This window comes from Orycteropus afer, unplaced genomic scaffold (assembly GCF_000298275.1).
Source record: "Orycteropus afer afer isolate SDZICR_OR568_19922 unplaced genomic scaffold, OryAfe1.0 scaffold00461, whole genome shotgun sequence".
Taxonomy (NCBI): domain Eukaryota; kingdom Metazoa; phylum Chordata; class Mammalia; order Tubulidentata; family Orycteropodidae; genus Orycteropus; species Orycteropus afer.
The window spans coordinates 961,705-974,679 of record NW_006922048.1 but is presented as its reverse complement, the minus strand read 5'-3'; the positions used below and the strand labels follow the sequence as shown (position 1 = coordinate 974,679).

Genomic DNA, 12,975 nt, shown 5'->3' with positions numbered 1-12,975 from the left:
CTGTAAATCTTCACCCAAATCAAAATAAAATTTAAAAAAAAAAAAAAAAAAGATAAACAGAGAAAACAGTAAGGTTGTCAAGGATTTCATTTTACCTGGCTACACAAACAACACCCATGGAAGCATCGGTCAAGAAATCAAATGACGTACTGTGTTGGGCAAGCCTGCTGCCAAGAGACCTCTTTAAAGTGTGACGGAGCAAAGATGTCACTCTGAACACTAACATGCGCCTGACCCAAGCCTTGGTATTTTCAATCACCTCATAAGCATATGAAGCTGGACAATGAATAAAGAAGAGTGCAGAAGAGCTGGTGCTTTTGAATGACCGTGTTGAAGAGCATTAAATGCACGGAAGCATGAACAAATCTGTCTGGAAGAGGCACAGCCAGAGTGCTCCTCAGAAACAAGGATGGCGAGCTTCCTCTCTTGGACTTGGGCATGTTCTCAGGAGGCATCATTCCCTGGAGAAGGGCATCATGCTTGGTAAGGTAGAGGGTCAGTGAAAAAGGGGCAGACCTCAACAAGTGGACTGACACAGTGGCTGCACCAATGGGCTCACACATAGCAATGACTGGGAGGATGCTGCAGGACCGGGCAGTGTTCTGGTCTGCTGTTCACAGGCTCACTATGAGTTGGAATCGGTTCGACAGCATCCAACGACAGCATATTTCAGTAAAGTGGTTATGACTAAAGCAGGAAAGCCACATTGAAAGGCCGTGCAGTTGGCCCTCTGTATCCGCTGGTTCCACAGCTGCAGACTCAACGAACCCAGATCTTCTGAGGGGGCTGTGGAGGGAAGCAATTACGTGGTCAAAGGAATCCCTCAAAGGCACAGAGGAAGTGTATTTACATAGCATTTATTGTATCTGGTATTAAATAAGCAACCTAGAAATGACTTATGGTATAGGGAGGATGTGCGTAGGTTATATGCAAACACTGTGCCGTTTTACATGTGGAACTTGAGCACCCACTGATTTTGGTATCCATTGGGGGAGTCCAGTCCTGGAACCACTCCCCCTTGGATACCGAGGGACAACTATACTTGGAACAGCAGCCCTGGAGACACCTCACACTCACCTACCCCCACCAGCATGGATGGTTCAAGTCTCCCTCTGGGTCATAATCCAGAGGGTTCCATGTCTTGAGGGAAGAGCCAGCTATTGGTGAAAGCTAAAGCTGACAGCATGAATACTGGTCCCCAAAAGTAAAAGAAACAAAAAACCAAACCTGCTGCCATCCAGTCAATTCCAACTCAGGGTGAACCCATGTGTTACAATAGTACTGAGCTCTGTAGGGTTTTTTTGACTGCCATCTTTATGGAAGTAGATGACAAAACTTTTTCCCTACAGAGTCTCTGGATGGGTTCGACTGACAACCTCAGGTTAGTAGTCAAATGCAAACCTTTTATGTCACCAGGCTCCTCCCAGAAGGTCTCTTCATTAGGCATTTAGGGGTTCACCTTTCTAACCAGAAGCTGCTGGTCAAAACTCACCCAACCCCGACAGAGCACTAAATAAGAACTCTCACCTGGAGGAGAGACCCCAAAGAAATAAATTCAGAGACCACAAGAGAACTTGGGGGTGGGGCGGAAACTCCAGAATGCCTTCAGATTTGAGGAGATATTCCCATCAAATAAAAACAAGATACTTCAAAAAGGAAAAATTAGAAAAACACATGGCTAATTGCCTCCATGACCAACTGGCTTCTTTGCCCTGAGATCAGAATGGGATGACGCCCAGCTACCATTACTAAACATTTTGATCAGAGATTCTATAGATGAATCCTGATTGAAAGGGGGAAAGATGTGGAACAGAATTTCAAATTCTCATGGAATCCAGACTTTCTGGAGACATTGACTCTGGATAAACTCCTGGAACTACTGTCCTGAGATAATCTTTAAAACTTAAACCAAAATTGTTGTTGTTAGGTGCCGTTGAGTCGTTTCTGACTCATAGCGAGCCCACACACAGCAGAACGAAACATAGCCCGATCCCGCACCAACTCCACGATCCTTGCTATACTTGAGCCCATTGTCACAGCTATAATGTCAATCCATTAAACCAAAAATACTTCCTAAAATCTTCTTTAAACCAAACAATAGTTTTCTTTAATTGGTAAAGAATATCTACCTTGAGTATTGTGCTCTTCTAAGATCTACATGGGATCAAACCAACAACAGGAACTGGAATGGTTAGACGGGAAATTCAGGGGGCAGTGAGTTTTTGTTGAGGAGGAGGAACAATTCAGAAAAGGAGGGTGAGAATGGTCATACAATTTGAAGAATGTCACCAATGTCACTGAGTTATACACACAGATTATTGAACTGGTGTATGTTCCACTGTACATATTCTCAACAATGACAAAATAAATTATTAAAGAAAAAGGAATGTTAGAGAACAAGAGCTCTTAGATATTATAGATACACCCTCTCCTCACTTATGGACATGGTCAGGTTCCAAAGATCAGGTCCTTATGAAAAACTCAGTGTTATGTGAAAATGGAGGATGATCACATCAGATCATAAAATGGAGGGTGACTACAACATTACATGACTGCCAGACTATGTCATGACATAACTGCCAAACCACTGAGCATCATGGCCCAGCCAAGTTGACCTAAAACATTAACCATCACAGCCAGCATTACTCTCATCTCATACCTTGGGATTATTTACTGCCAGACATATGACATTAATGCACAAAATAATTGGATAGCAGATTTTTTACACTGTTGTAAATATAGGAGCTCTGGTCGCATAGTGCCTAAGGCATTTGACTGCTAACCAGAAGGCTGGTGGTTCAAACCCACCAGCCACTCCTCAGAAGGAAGGTTGGGCAATCTCTTTCTGTAATGATACTGCCTCGGAAACCCAAGGAAGGGTCGCTATGAGTCAGATCCGACTCAACAGCAATGGGTTTAATGGGTTGTAAATATAAAATGTTGTATAACAGAATAGTCAATAAATGAGAAGCAGGTGTACAGTACTTAAATATTTGTAATTCAATAAACGAGGAAATTCTCCAGGATACACAGGAAAAGGACACTATTTTTTTTTAAGGTAAGCCACAAAGATTCAATTCAGTGTGAATTAAATGTAAATGAATATGAACAGTAAATGCACATGAATAGCAGCTCACATTTATAAAGCACTCACTGTATGCCAAGCACTCTGTGCCAAGCATTACTCTCAGCAACTTACTCATATTAATTCACTGAATCCTTACAATTTTGGGTGGCAGATACAACTTTATAGACAAAAAGATTTAGGCATAGAGAAGTCATGAGCATCCCAAAAAGAGAAAGGAAATAGATGAAAGGAAATTGTCAAAGAAACAGAAAACACTTCCAGAGCAAATGAAGGACACCAAATGCCCAACACAGTGAACAACAACAAAAAAACCATGTCATAAAAAAAAATCCTAAATGCTTCTACAGGAAAAAACCGATCATCTGCATTAGAGCAAGAACCTAATAGCATCTGACTTTTCAGAAGATGCTGAAGCAGTGCTTTCAGAGCCCTAAGTGGGAGGAATCCTCCAACAGAATATTATAACCAATCAAACTATCACCAATAGATTATTATACCCAATCAAACTGTCATGCAAGTGTGAGAGCAGAATGGGGTTGTCCAACATGTGAGATTCAAAGAATCTGTTTCCCCAACAACTTTCTTAGGAAATGTCTTAAGCAATACATTTCTTGAGAAATTACTCCAATAGAAAAAGGAAATAACCTGAAGCTCAGGGTGATAAACAGATCCCCCAGGATGGTGGCTGAAGAGGTGGCCTTACGGAGCCAGCCCAAGAGGAGAAGGAGGACACAGAACCAGAATGAAACATTCAGGAAAAAAGAACTCCACAGAATAAAAGCAGTGACTGAGAGCACAGGAAAAAAGTGAAGGTATGATGAGGACATACAGTGAAGGGTAGAGAAAAGGAAGCAGCAAAGGGGTATTCAAAAGTTACAGCTCAAACATGAAGCAAACTATAACAGGGCAGAATTTTAACTAGAAATGAAAAAGATAACCCATGTGACTTTGACCTTAACAGCAGTCTCCTCTGAGTGGCCCAGGATCATGACCCACCACTGAGGGTGAAAGAAACCCTGGTCCCAGCCTTCCTGACAGTGCAGGTTCTTGTTAGTGCTGTTGAGTCAGCTCCAACTCATGGCGACACCATGAACAACAGAACAAAATGCTACCCGTCCTGCACCATCTTCCTGATTGCTTGCAGACTGGACTATGGAGGTCGATCGCCAGGCCTTTCTTCCTAGTCTGTCTTCATGTGGAAGCTCCATAGTAACATGTTAGCATCCTAGCAACACCAACAGACAGGAGGTGGCTGCACATGAGGGAGCACTGACCAGGAATCGAGCCTGGGTCTCCTACGTGGCAGGTGAGAATTCCACCACAGATCCATCACTGTCCCCTTAGCAGTGAATACTCAGAGTCAAGAAAGTCAATGCTCAAGGGACTTATCTCTAGAATTTATAGAACACTCCAACACCTCAATAACAAAAAGACAAACAATCCAATTAAAAAATGGGCAGAAGACATGAATAGACACTTCACCAAGGAGGATATTCAAGCGGCCAACAAACATATGAAGAAATGCTCACGGTCATTAGCTATTAGAGAGATGCAAATCAAAACAACAATGAGATACCATCTTGCTCCAGCACTAGTAGCAAAGTTCAACAAGACAGAAAATAACAAATGCTGGCGAGGTTGTGGAGAGATTGGGACTCTCATACACTGCTGGTGGGACTGTAAAATGGTACAACCATTGTGGAAAGCAGTATGGCGATTCCTTCAAAAGTTGGAGATACAAATACCATTTGACCCAGCCATCCCATTACTAGGTATATACCCTAAAGAAGTGAGAGCCATAACAAGAACAGATATATGCACGCCGATGTTCATCGCAGCACTATTTACAATAGCCAAAACTTGGAAACAACCTAGATGTCCAACAACTGAGGAATGGATAACCAAACTTTGGTACATTCACACAATGGAATACTATGCAACGCTAAAGAATAATGTAGAATCTGCAAAACACCGCATAACGTGGATGAACTTGGAGGACATTATGCTGAGCAAAATAAGTCAGTCACAAAAGGACAAATATTGTATTAGTCTGTTATTGTAAAAGTTAAGGAAATGTTTATACATTGGAGGACATTTTCTTTGTTGGTTACCAGGGGTGGGAGGGAAGGGGAGGGAATGCTGTTAGATAGATAGAGATAAATATTGATTTGGGTGAAGAGAAGGGCAATGTACCAAATGTGAGTGACCAATATGGCAGCACCGAGGATGAGAAAGACAGAGAGAGTTACATGGGCAGTACAAACAACAAATATGAACCCCTTTGTAAATACAATACTGAGTAAAAAAAAAAAAAAGTCAATGCTGTTTGCTGGTTCTCAGCGTTCAGAGTCAACCCACAGTTGAGGAGCAAAGTCTCAGCAACCCTAACAAAGTGAAGTGTAGCTCTCCATGAGGGGTCTCAAAGGTTCAGGGAGAGACAGGACACTCAGAGGGGTCTTGAAAGTTCATGGAGAGACAGGACATTCATGTCCTTGTCTTCCCAAGTACAGACACTAACACAGTCAGTTGCCAGAGTAAAAATATCCACAATCAACAAATACTAAATAAGCACCTACCATATTCTATGTAAGGAGCTCTGATAGCTCAGTGCCTAAGGCAACTGACTGCTAATCAGAAGGTTGATGGTTCAAATTCACCAGCCACCAGCCACTCCACGGAAGCAAGACTGGGCAATCTCCTTCCATAAAGATTTACCACCTAAGAAACCCAAGTTTTGCTATGAGTCAGAATCAACTTGACAGCACTGGGTTTGGTCCCCCCACCCCCCACCGGGTATCCTTGTATAAGGAACTCTGGTGGTGCAGTGCCTAAGACATTTGGCTGCTAACCTGAAGGTCACTGGTTCGAACCCATTAGCGACTCTGCAGAAAAAAGATTAGGTGGTCTACTTCTGTAAAGATTTACAGTCTAGGAAACCCAAAAGGGGTCACTATGAATTGGAATCAACTTGATGACAGCGAGCCTGGTTTTGGTTTTGTGGTATCCTTATGTAGGTGCTCTAGTGGTGTAATGGTTAAAACATCCAGCTGCCAACCAAAAGGTTGGTGGTTCAAATTCACCAGCCGCTCCATGGGAAAAAGATAAGGCAGTCTGCTTCTGTAAAGATCACAGCCTTAGAAATCCTATGGGGCAGTTCTACTCTGTCCTATAGGGTCTCTATGAGTCAGAATCAACTCAATGGCAGTGGATTTGGTTTTAGTTTTAAGTAGCCCTGGTTGCACAAGGGTCAAGTGCTCAGCTGTTAACCAAAAGGTTGGAGGTTCAAATCTACCCAGCAGCACCACAGGAAAAAGCCCTGGCAGTCTGTTCCTGTGAAGATTACACCCTAGAAAACCCTATGGGGCAGTTCTACTCTGTACATGGGGTTGCTACGAGTCAGAATCAACTCAATGGTACCCAACCACTGGTGTGCGTGTGCGTGTGTGTGTGTGTGTGTGTGTGTGTGGTTAGACGAGAAGAAAAGCAAGGTATAGACAGTATGTTAAGATGGTGCTGAGGGGAATAATGAGGCAGGAAGGGGCTGAGGAGCATGGGGCTGTGGGTGCACAAGTGCAGAACTGCAATTCTGACTGGCAACTGAGGGTCAGAGAAGGGCGTCCACAAAGATGCTATGGGACACTGCCATGGAGGATCCCTGGGAGAAACAGGTTCACCCATTAGTGCCCTAGCACTGCTGTAACACAAACACACAAGGAGGCAGCTCTAAGGAACACAACAGCCCTGGCTCACAGTTTTGGTTGCTCCAAGTCCAAATCAGGGACTCGCCATGCGGACTCTTCCCTGCCTGTGGCCTAGGCTCTCTTGGTGGCTCTCACGCCATCTGTCTTCCCCAGTCTGTACGCATCTCTCGTCTACTGTGCTCTTTTCATAACCCATAAGTGGTTAGACTTAGAAGCCACCCTCCCTCGTGTATGATCTGATTAATGGGACAAAGAAGATTCCATTTCCAAACAGGGTCACACTCACAGCTTTGTTGCTGTTAAGTGATTTCTGATTCCCAGCGACCCTGCGTGATAGAGAGGAACTACCCTATAGGGTTTTCTAGGCTATAATCTTTACAGAAGGAGCTCTGGTGGTGTAGTGGTTAACACATCTGGCTGTTAACCAAAAGGTCAGCAGTCTGCTTCCATAAAGATTGACAGCCTTGGAAATGCTGTGGAGCAGTTCTATTCTATCCTAAAGGGTCGCTATGAGTCAGAATTGACTCAACAGCAGTGGGTTTGTTTTTTTGTTTAATTTTTATGGAAGCAGATTGCCAGGTCTTTCTCCCTCAGTGCCAGTGGGTGGGTCTGAACCACAGGTATAGGGTTAGGGGAGGGGAACACAAATTAATCTGTGACAAGCTCCTTATTCAAAATTACAACAATTAGCAACGCAAAAAAAAATGATGAACCGTAAAGAATTTCAGAAGATGGGGAAAAAAGTGGGTAGTTTATGGTAATTCCTTACTTTCATACTGGTAAAGTAATAAATATTATTAAAATCTGAAAAATCAAGAAATAAGAAGTATAAGCAAACCAGCTGATATTAAAGATGTATGGAGACAGCACAACCTGAACGTGGTTAGAAAACTCATCCCTGGGTGATGATATGGGACCCGGCAGCTTCTCATCACACGTTTCTCTTCTGTTTGATTTGCTGAAACAAACCTGTATCTGATAAAGGACTCCCTGGGGGATGCAAACAGTGAAGGAGCTTGGCTGCTCACTGAAAAGACTGGAGGTCTGAGTCCACCCAGAGGCATCTCAGAAGAAATGCCTGGCAATCAGTTTTTGAGAAACCAGCCCTTGAGACCCTTGTGGAGCACAGTCCTACTTTAACACACAGGGGGTTGCCATGAGTGAACATGGCTGGGTTTTTAATATTTGATAAAAAATATTGTTTAAGTACATAAAGTGTAACTTCCAAGGCTAGACTTCCGTAAGAAATCGACTCACTTTTTAAAACTTGGCCCATTTTCCACTGACAACTGGCTAGATGTGATCCAGGAGAGCTGTTCCGTTCGACTCAACAAGTAGCCAAGGAAAGACGGGCATCTCCTGTCTGACGCACTGGCACAGCTGCTGTTTGTGCGCTGCAGCAGCCACGTCAGCGTGGCCCACAGACTGACACCACAGAGCCTGCGTCAGCCACCGCAGGCACTCACATTCTCACTGCGCCACATCCACGTGGCTCTGGCCCTCAGCTGCCACGTCTGCTCACAGGGACCCTGAGAGGACCTACGTTTCAGGGGTGCATACATGTGCAGCATGGGGCCAGTGAACACAGATGTGGTCAGCACTGCCTCTGGCAGCCACTATGTGACTCAGCGGTGGGGGGAAGGGAGGAGGCAACAGCACCATCCTGGGTCCAGCCAGTGCTCCACGAAAGCATAAGAGGACAGATGAGGAGACAGAGAAGAGGATCCTCAACGGAAGAGAAAAGCCAAGAGGACCCAGCACAGAGCAGGAGCCTCAACCACTGTGCTCCACTGTGGGTGCACAAGTACCAGACAAGACCCAAACTGACACAAGTAGCTGTGCTCCAGAAAGCAGACCTTCCATGGCACAAATGGTTAAGCGTTGGACTATTTGGCTGACAGGCTGGTGGTTCAAACTTACCCAAAAGCACCTTGGAAGAAAGAGCTGGTGATCTCCATAAAGATTACAGCCACAAAAACCCTAGGGAGCACAGCTCTACACTGAGACACTTAGAGTTGTCCTAAGTCGGAACTGACTCAACGGCAACTGGTTTTGCTGGTCCAGCTAACAGGCAGCGGCAGGTCTGGCCCACAGGCCAGAGGTTCCAACCCCGGCTTTAAAGCACAGCCAGCTTACCAGGTCCTCCAAGCCTGTTTCCACATTTTCACAGATAAGGAAACTGAAAAGGGTGACGAGAGTTTGGGAAGAATGAAACAACACCCTGCAAAGAGAAAGTGCTTCCAGTAAGTGCTCAATGATGATTTTTCTTCTAATTGTTGCTGTTGTAGTTGCCGTCAAGTCAGCCCTGACTCATGGTGACCCCAACTCACAGCACAACAGAACGAAACGCTGCCCGGTCCTACGCCATCCCCGTCACTGGCTGTGGATTGGCTCACTGGGATGCACAGGGTTTTTACTGACTGATTTTGGGAAGCTGATCATCAGGCCTTTCTTCCTAGTCACTCTTAGTCTGGAAACTCCACTGTTACCTGCTCAGCATCCGAACAACACACAAGCCTCCACAGACGATGGGTGATGGCTGCACGTGAGGTACACTGACCGGGACTCAAAGCCGGGTCTCCCACATGGAAGGCAAGGATTCTACCATCACTGCCCCTTCTCACTAGGACTAAGAGCTTTATAAACATCTGCTAGTGCTGGCAACCACATCTGCTATCCCCCAAGAGTTTTAGAAAAGAGAGAAGAAAAAGGGAGGAGGTGAAGACTCATTTAAGGAGCAGTGAGAGGTTCTGAAGCCACAAGAAATCGCCAGCCGACGTCACTACTTCTGTAACATACATCATTCCTCGCTACACTGTAAGCCACCTGCAAGCACAGAGCTGGGCACCTGGGGGCCTGTTCATGCTCCTGCTTCAGCCTGAGGCCATCCACACTTGCTCACAGCCACCTGACCCACCAGACTGCCAGGCACAGGGCCCGCACCCAGCAGGCCCCTCCCCTCCAAGCACGTCACTAACAGGAAGTCCCTCATTCCTTCATCCGTGTGATCATTCGAGAATAGTCACTGAGCCCCCTGGTGTGCTCAACACTGGAGACAAACAGTAAGAACCCCAGACACTGCCTTCCCCCCATGAGACTCAAAGAACAGCCACCAAGCTTGTCCCCAAAGTCCCCGCAGGTCCACCGCCACATGCCTCTTCCCTCCTGATCCCTGGAAGCTGAGTGAGCCCCCCCACTCCCATCAGACCAAATCACACGAGGCCATCTGCTGAACACGTGCGGGAGGCCCTTCTGCTGATGTGAGGCCATCAGGGGTGGAGGGAAAGGAAGACATAGAGGCCATGAGGGGAGTGGGGAGGGAGTCCCCGTGGTCCCGAGCATCCTGAATCCTGAAAACAGCACCTCACCACACAGGGCCCCATGAGCCATTTCCTGATTACTCACCCGCTGGTTCTAAGTCACTCTTCCCATCTGCCAGCTAAAGGGAACTGGTACACTCTGGGTGTCCTCAGAGTTTAACTAATGACACGAGGCTGCGTCGCGTCCTCACAGCTTTTCCTGCAATCAGCTCAACAGCTGAGGGAGAACATGACTGCTGACCTCCACGTGGAGGAGGAAAGGGAAGGGCCATTTCGACGTCAGGAGGTGCCTCCTTGTGAGGCAATGTCTGCAGGGTCCACAAGAGAGCACGTGGGCCAGGGGTGCAGGCGAGTGGGTCAGGGTGGCGGGACTGGGGCCACTCACCGCGTTTGGGCTTGGGGAAGCTGTCATGCAGCCAGAAGACCACCTTCTCCACGAAGTGCTGGATCTCACACTGCTCAGGGCCGCGGACAAACACCATCCAGTCGTGGGTGAAGCCCTCCGTGGTGGGCTTCTTCCGCAGTTGGGCGCGGTGCCCCAGCTCTAACTTGACCTGGACGGTGCACTGCAGGAGAGAGAAGTGGGACGGGGTCAGCACAGAGTCCCACTGGAGCTCCAGGCTGGCCTGCCCACCCCCCAGCAAGCACACTCATTGCACACTGGCCCCGGTTAAGTGCAGAGACGTGTGCTTGAACGATGCTTCCACGCCCACGGGAAGAACACTAACAGCTCCCAAGGTGCTCGCAGTGCACCACCTACACTGTTGCTGGGTGCTGTCGGGTCAATTCCGACTCACAGAGGCCCCATGTGGCAGAGCAGAGCTGCCCCGTGGGGATTTCTGGGCTGTCCTCTTCATGGGAGCACATCACCAGGGCTTTCTGCTGCACAGCCACTGGCAGGTTCGAACCACCAACCTGTCAGTTAACAGCTCAGTGCCTAACTGTTGCACCACCAGGGCTCCTCAGGACTGTGCCAAGCGCTACATACACATGATCTCCCTCCAAGCCACAGGAGGCCCCGCACGGCCCCAACCCATCGTCTCCAGTTCCTTGTTCATTCTCTCTGCTCCGCCTGCTCTCCGTGCTGGGCCCCAAATAAGTCAAGTTAACATTGGACTCGCTCCCACAGCTCCTTCTACCTGAGGGGCTCATCCCCCAGACCTTCACCCGGCCAGTAGTCCCTTGGGATTGAGGTCTCAGCTCAATTGCAATCTGCTCAAAGAAGCCTCCCTTGGCAGCCAATCTGAAAGCACCCCACCACCCTCTGTGTCACTCTTTATCAAATCAGATGTTCTTCTTAGGACTTATTGCTATCACACGGCATCTTGCTCACTGTCTGTCTAAACCAGTTCCCACCAAGCCGCCTCTGACTCCTGGCAACCCCACATGTGTCAGAGTGAAACTGCTCCATCGGGTTTTCCATGGCTGATTTTTTGAAGCAGGCCATGTAAGCCTTTCTTCTTAGGCACCTCTGTATGGACTCGAAGCTCCAACCTTTTGGGTTAGTAGCCCAGTACACTCACCATCCGCACCACACAGGGCCTCCAATCGCCCATCACCCACTGCTCCCCTGGTATGTACATTTCTTGGGGGTTGGGAACTTGTCTGGAGCTGGAATACTCACAAGAATCTCATGAAATACAACTGCACCATCCACACTACCATGACCCCACACTACAGGTAAGGACCACGGCACAAAAGTGAACCACTGGGTCACACACCAGTCCCTCAGGTAGTAAGGAACAGGGGCCAGGCGCAAACAGGATCCCGGTAACCCAAGGGCCTGCTCCCTTAGCCCCTCCGCCATCTGGCCACACACATTCCCAATTAAAGCATGTTCCTCCTCCTTCATCCTACAGAACTCATCCTGCAGAACAGTCACCTAAACCGTCAGCAAACAGGACTGGCTTTCAGTTTTCAAAGCAGACAGTGATTCCCAGGGAGGAGGGAGAGGCAAGTCTGGGGCTCCTGGTGACCAATCCCAGGTGGGCCTGCAGCCTGCAGAGCCCTGCTCCCTCCATGATACACACGGCTGACACTCTCCCGAAATACAAAGCATCTCGTGCCAGCTCCACCCCACTGAGCGCAGACCCATACCTTCCACAGGGCTTCAAAGCATTCTCAGCACCTCAGGCCAAAACCACCAACAAGAAGCCCCATGCCAGCTCTCCCTATGCTGCCTAGAGACCGCCCGAATTCACCGCCACCCTCCTTACAGCTACCATCAAATAGCAGACAGTGCAGAAGACACAGGCCCAGTGGACACCTATATGTTGAGGTAACTGGAGTGGAGCTGAGCACCTCCCTCTGGGGCTCCCCTCTACCAGGCATCATGAGGAAAATGGGTCCCACAAAGCCCACTGCCTGGCCTGTGGCTGCCCGCAGTCAAGCTTTCGAGTGCTCACCACTTCCTTGAAGAAAGTCCAAACTCCTCAGCACACCTCCATCACTTCGGCATTTCATCCACCTAAAAGGCTCAGTTTTTCACACTTTAACCCTTCTGGAGCCAGAGTGTATCTTGCAGCCACGTGGAATTTCATGCACCGAGAGTAGAGACACACAGAAGCTGTTACTAACTTGGTGGTGCTTTAGAGCCCCAGAACTGAGAAAACAGGAAACACACAGCCCCTTTGTTATTGCTTTGGGTGCCGTGGAGTCAGTTGACTCACAGTGAGCCCTGTGTGACAGAGTAACTGTCCCACAGCGTTTTCCTGGCCACAATCTTTATGGGAGCAGACTGCCAGGTCTTTTCTTCCACAGAGCCACTGGGTGTGTTCAAACTGCCAGCCCTAAGAAAGGGAAATCAAAGGCATCCATATTGGTAAGGAAGAAGTCAAACTATCCCTATTTGCTGATGATATGATCC

At 47.6% G+C, this 12,975-nt stretch overlaps 1 protein-coding gene across 1 annotated transcript in view; it reads right to left on the bottom strand.

Moving 5' to 3' along the window:
* Positions 1-11,665, bottom strand: part of MLLT1 (MLLT1 super elongation complex subunit) — a 63,853-nt gene extending 52,188 nt beyond the window's left edge. The window contains exons 1-2 of the mRNA XM_042782766.1: positions 11,633-11,665; positions 10,495-10,675 (exon numbers count right to left, since the gene is read on the bottom strand). Of these exons, the coding sequence (XP_042638700.1) occupies positions 10,495-10,675; positions 11,633-11,665 (214 nt within the window). The remainder of the gene's footprint in view (positions 1-10,494; positions 10,676-11,632) is intronic.
* Between the last annotated feature and the right edge of the window lie 1,310 nt (positions 11,666-12,975).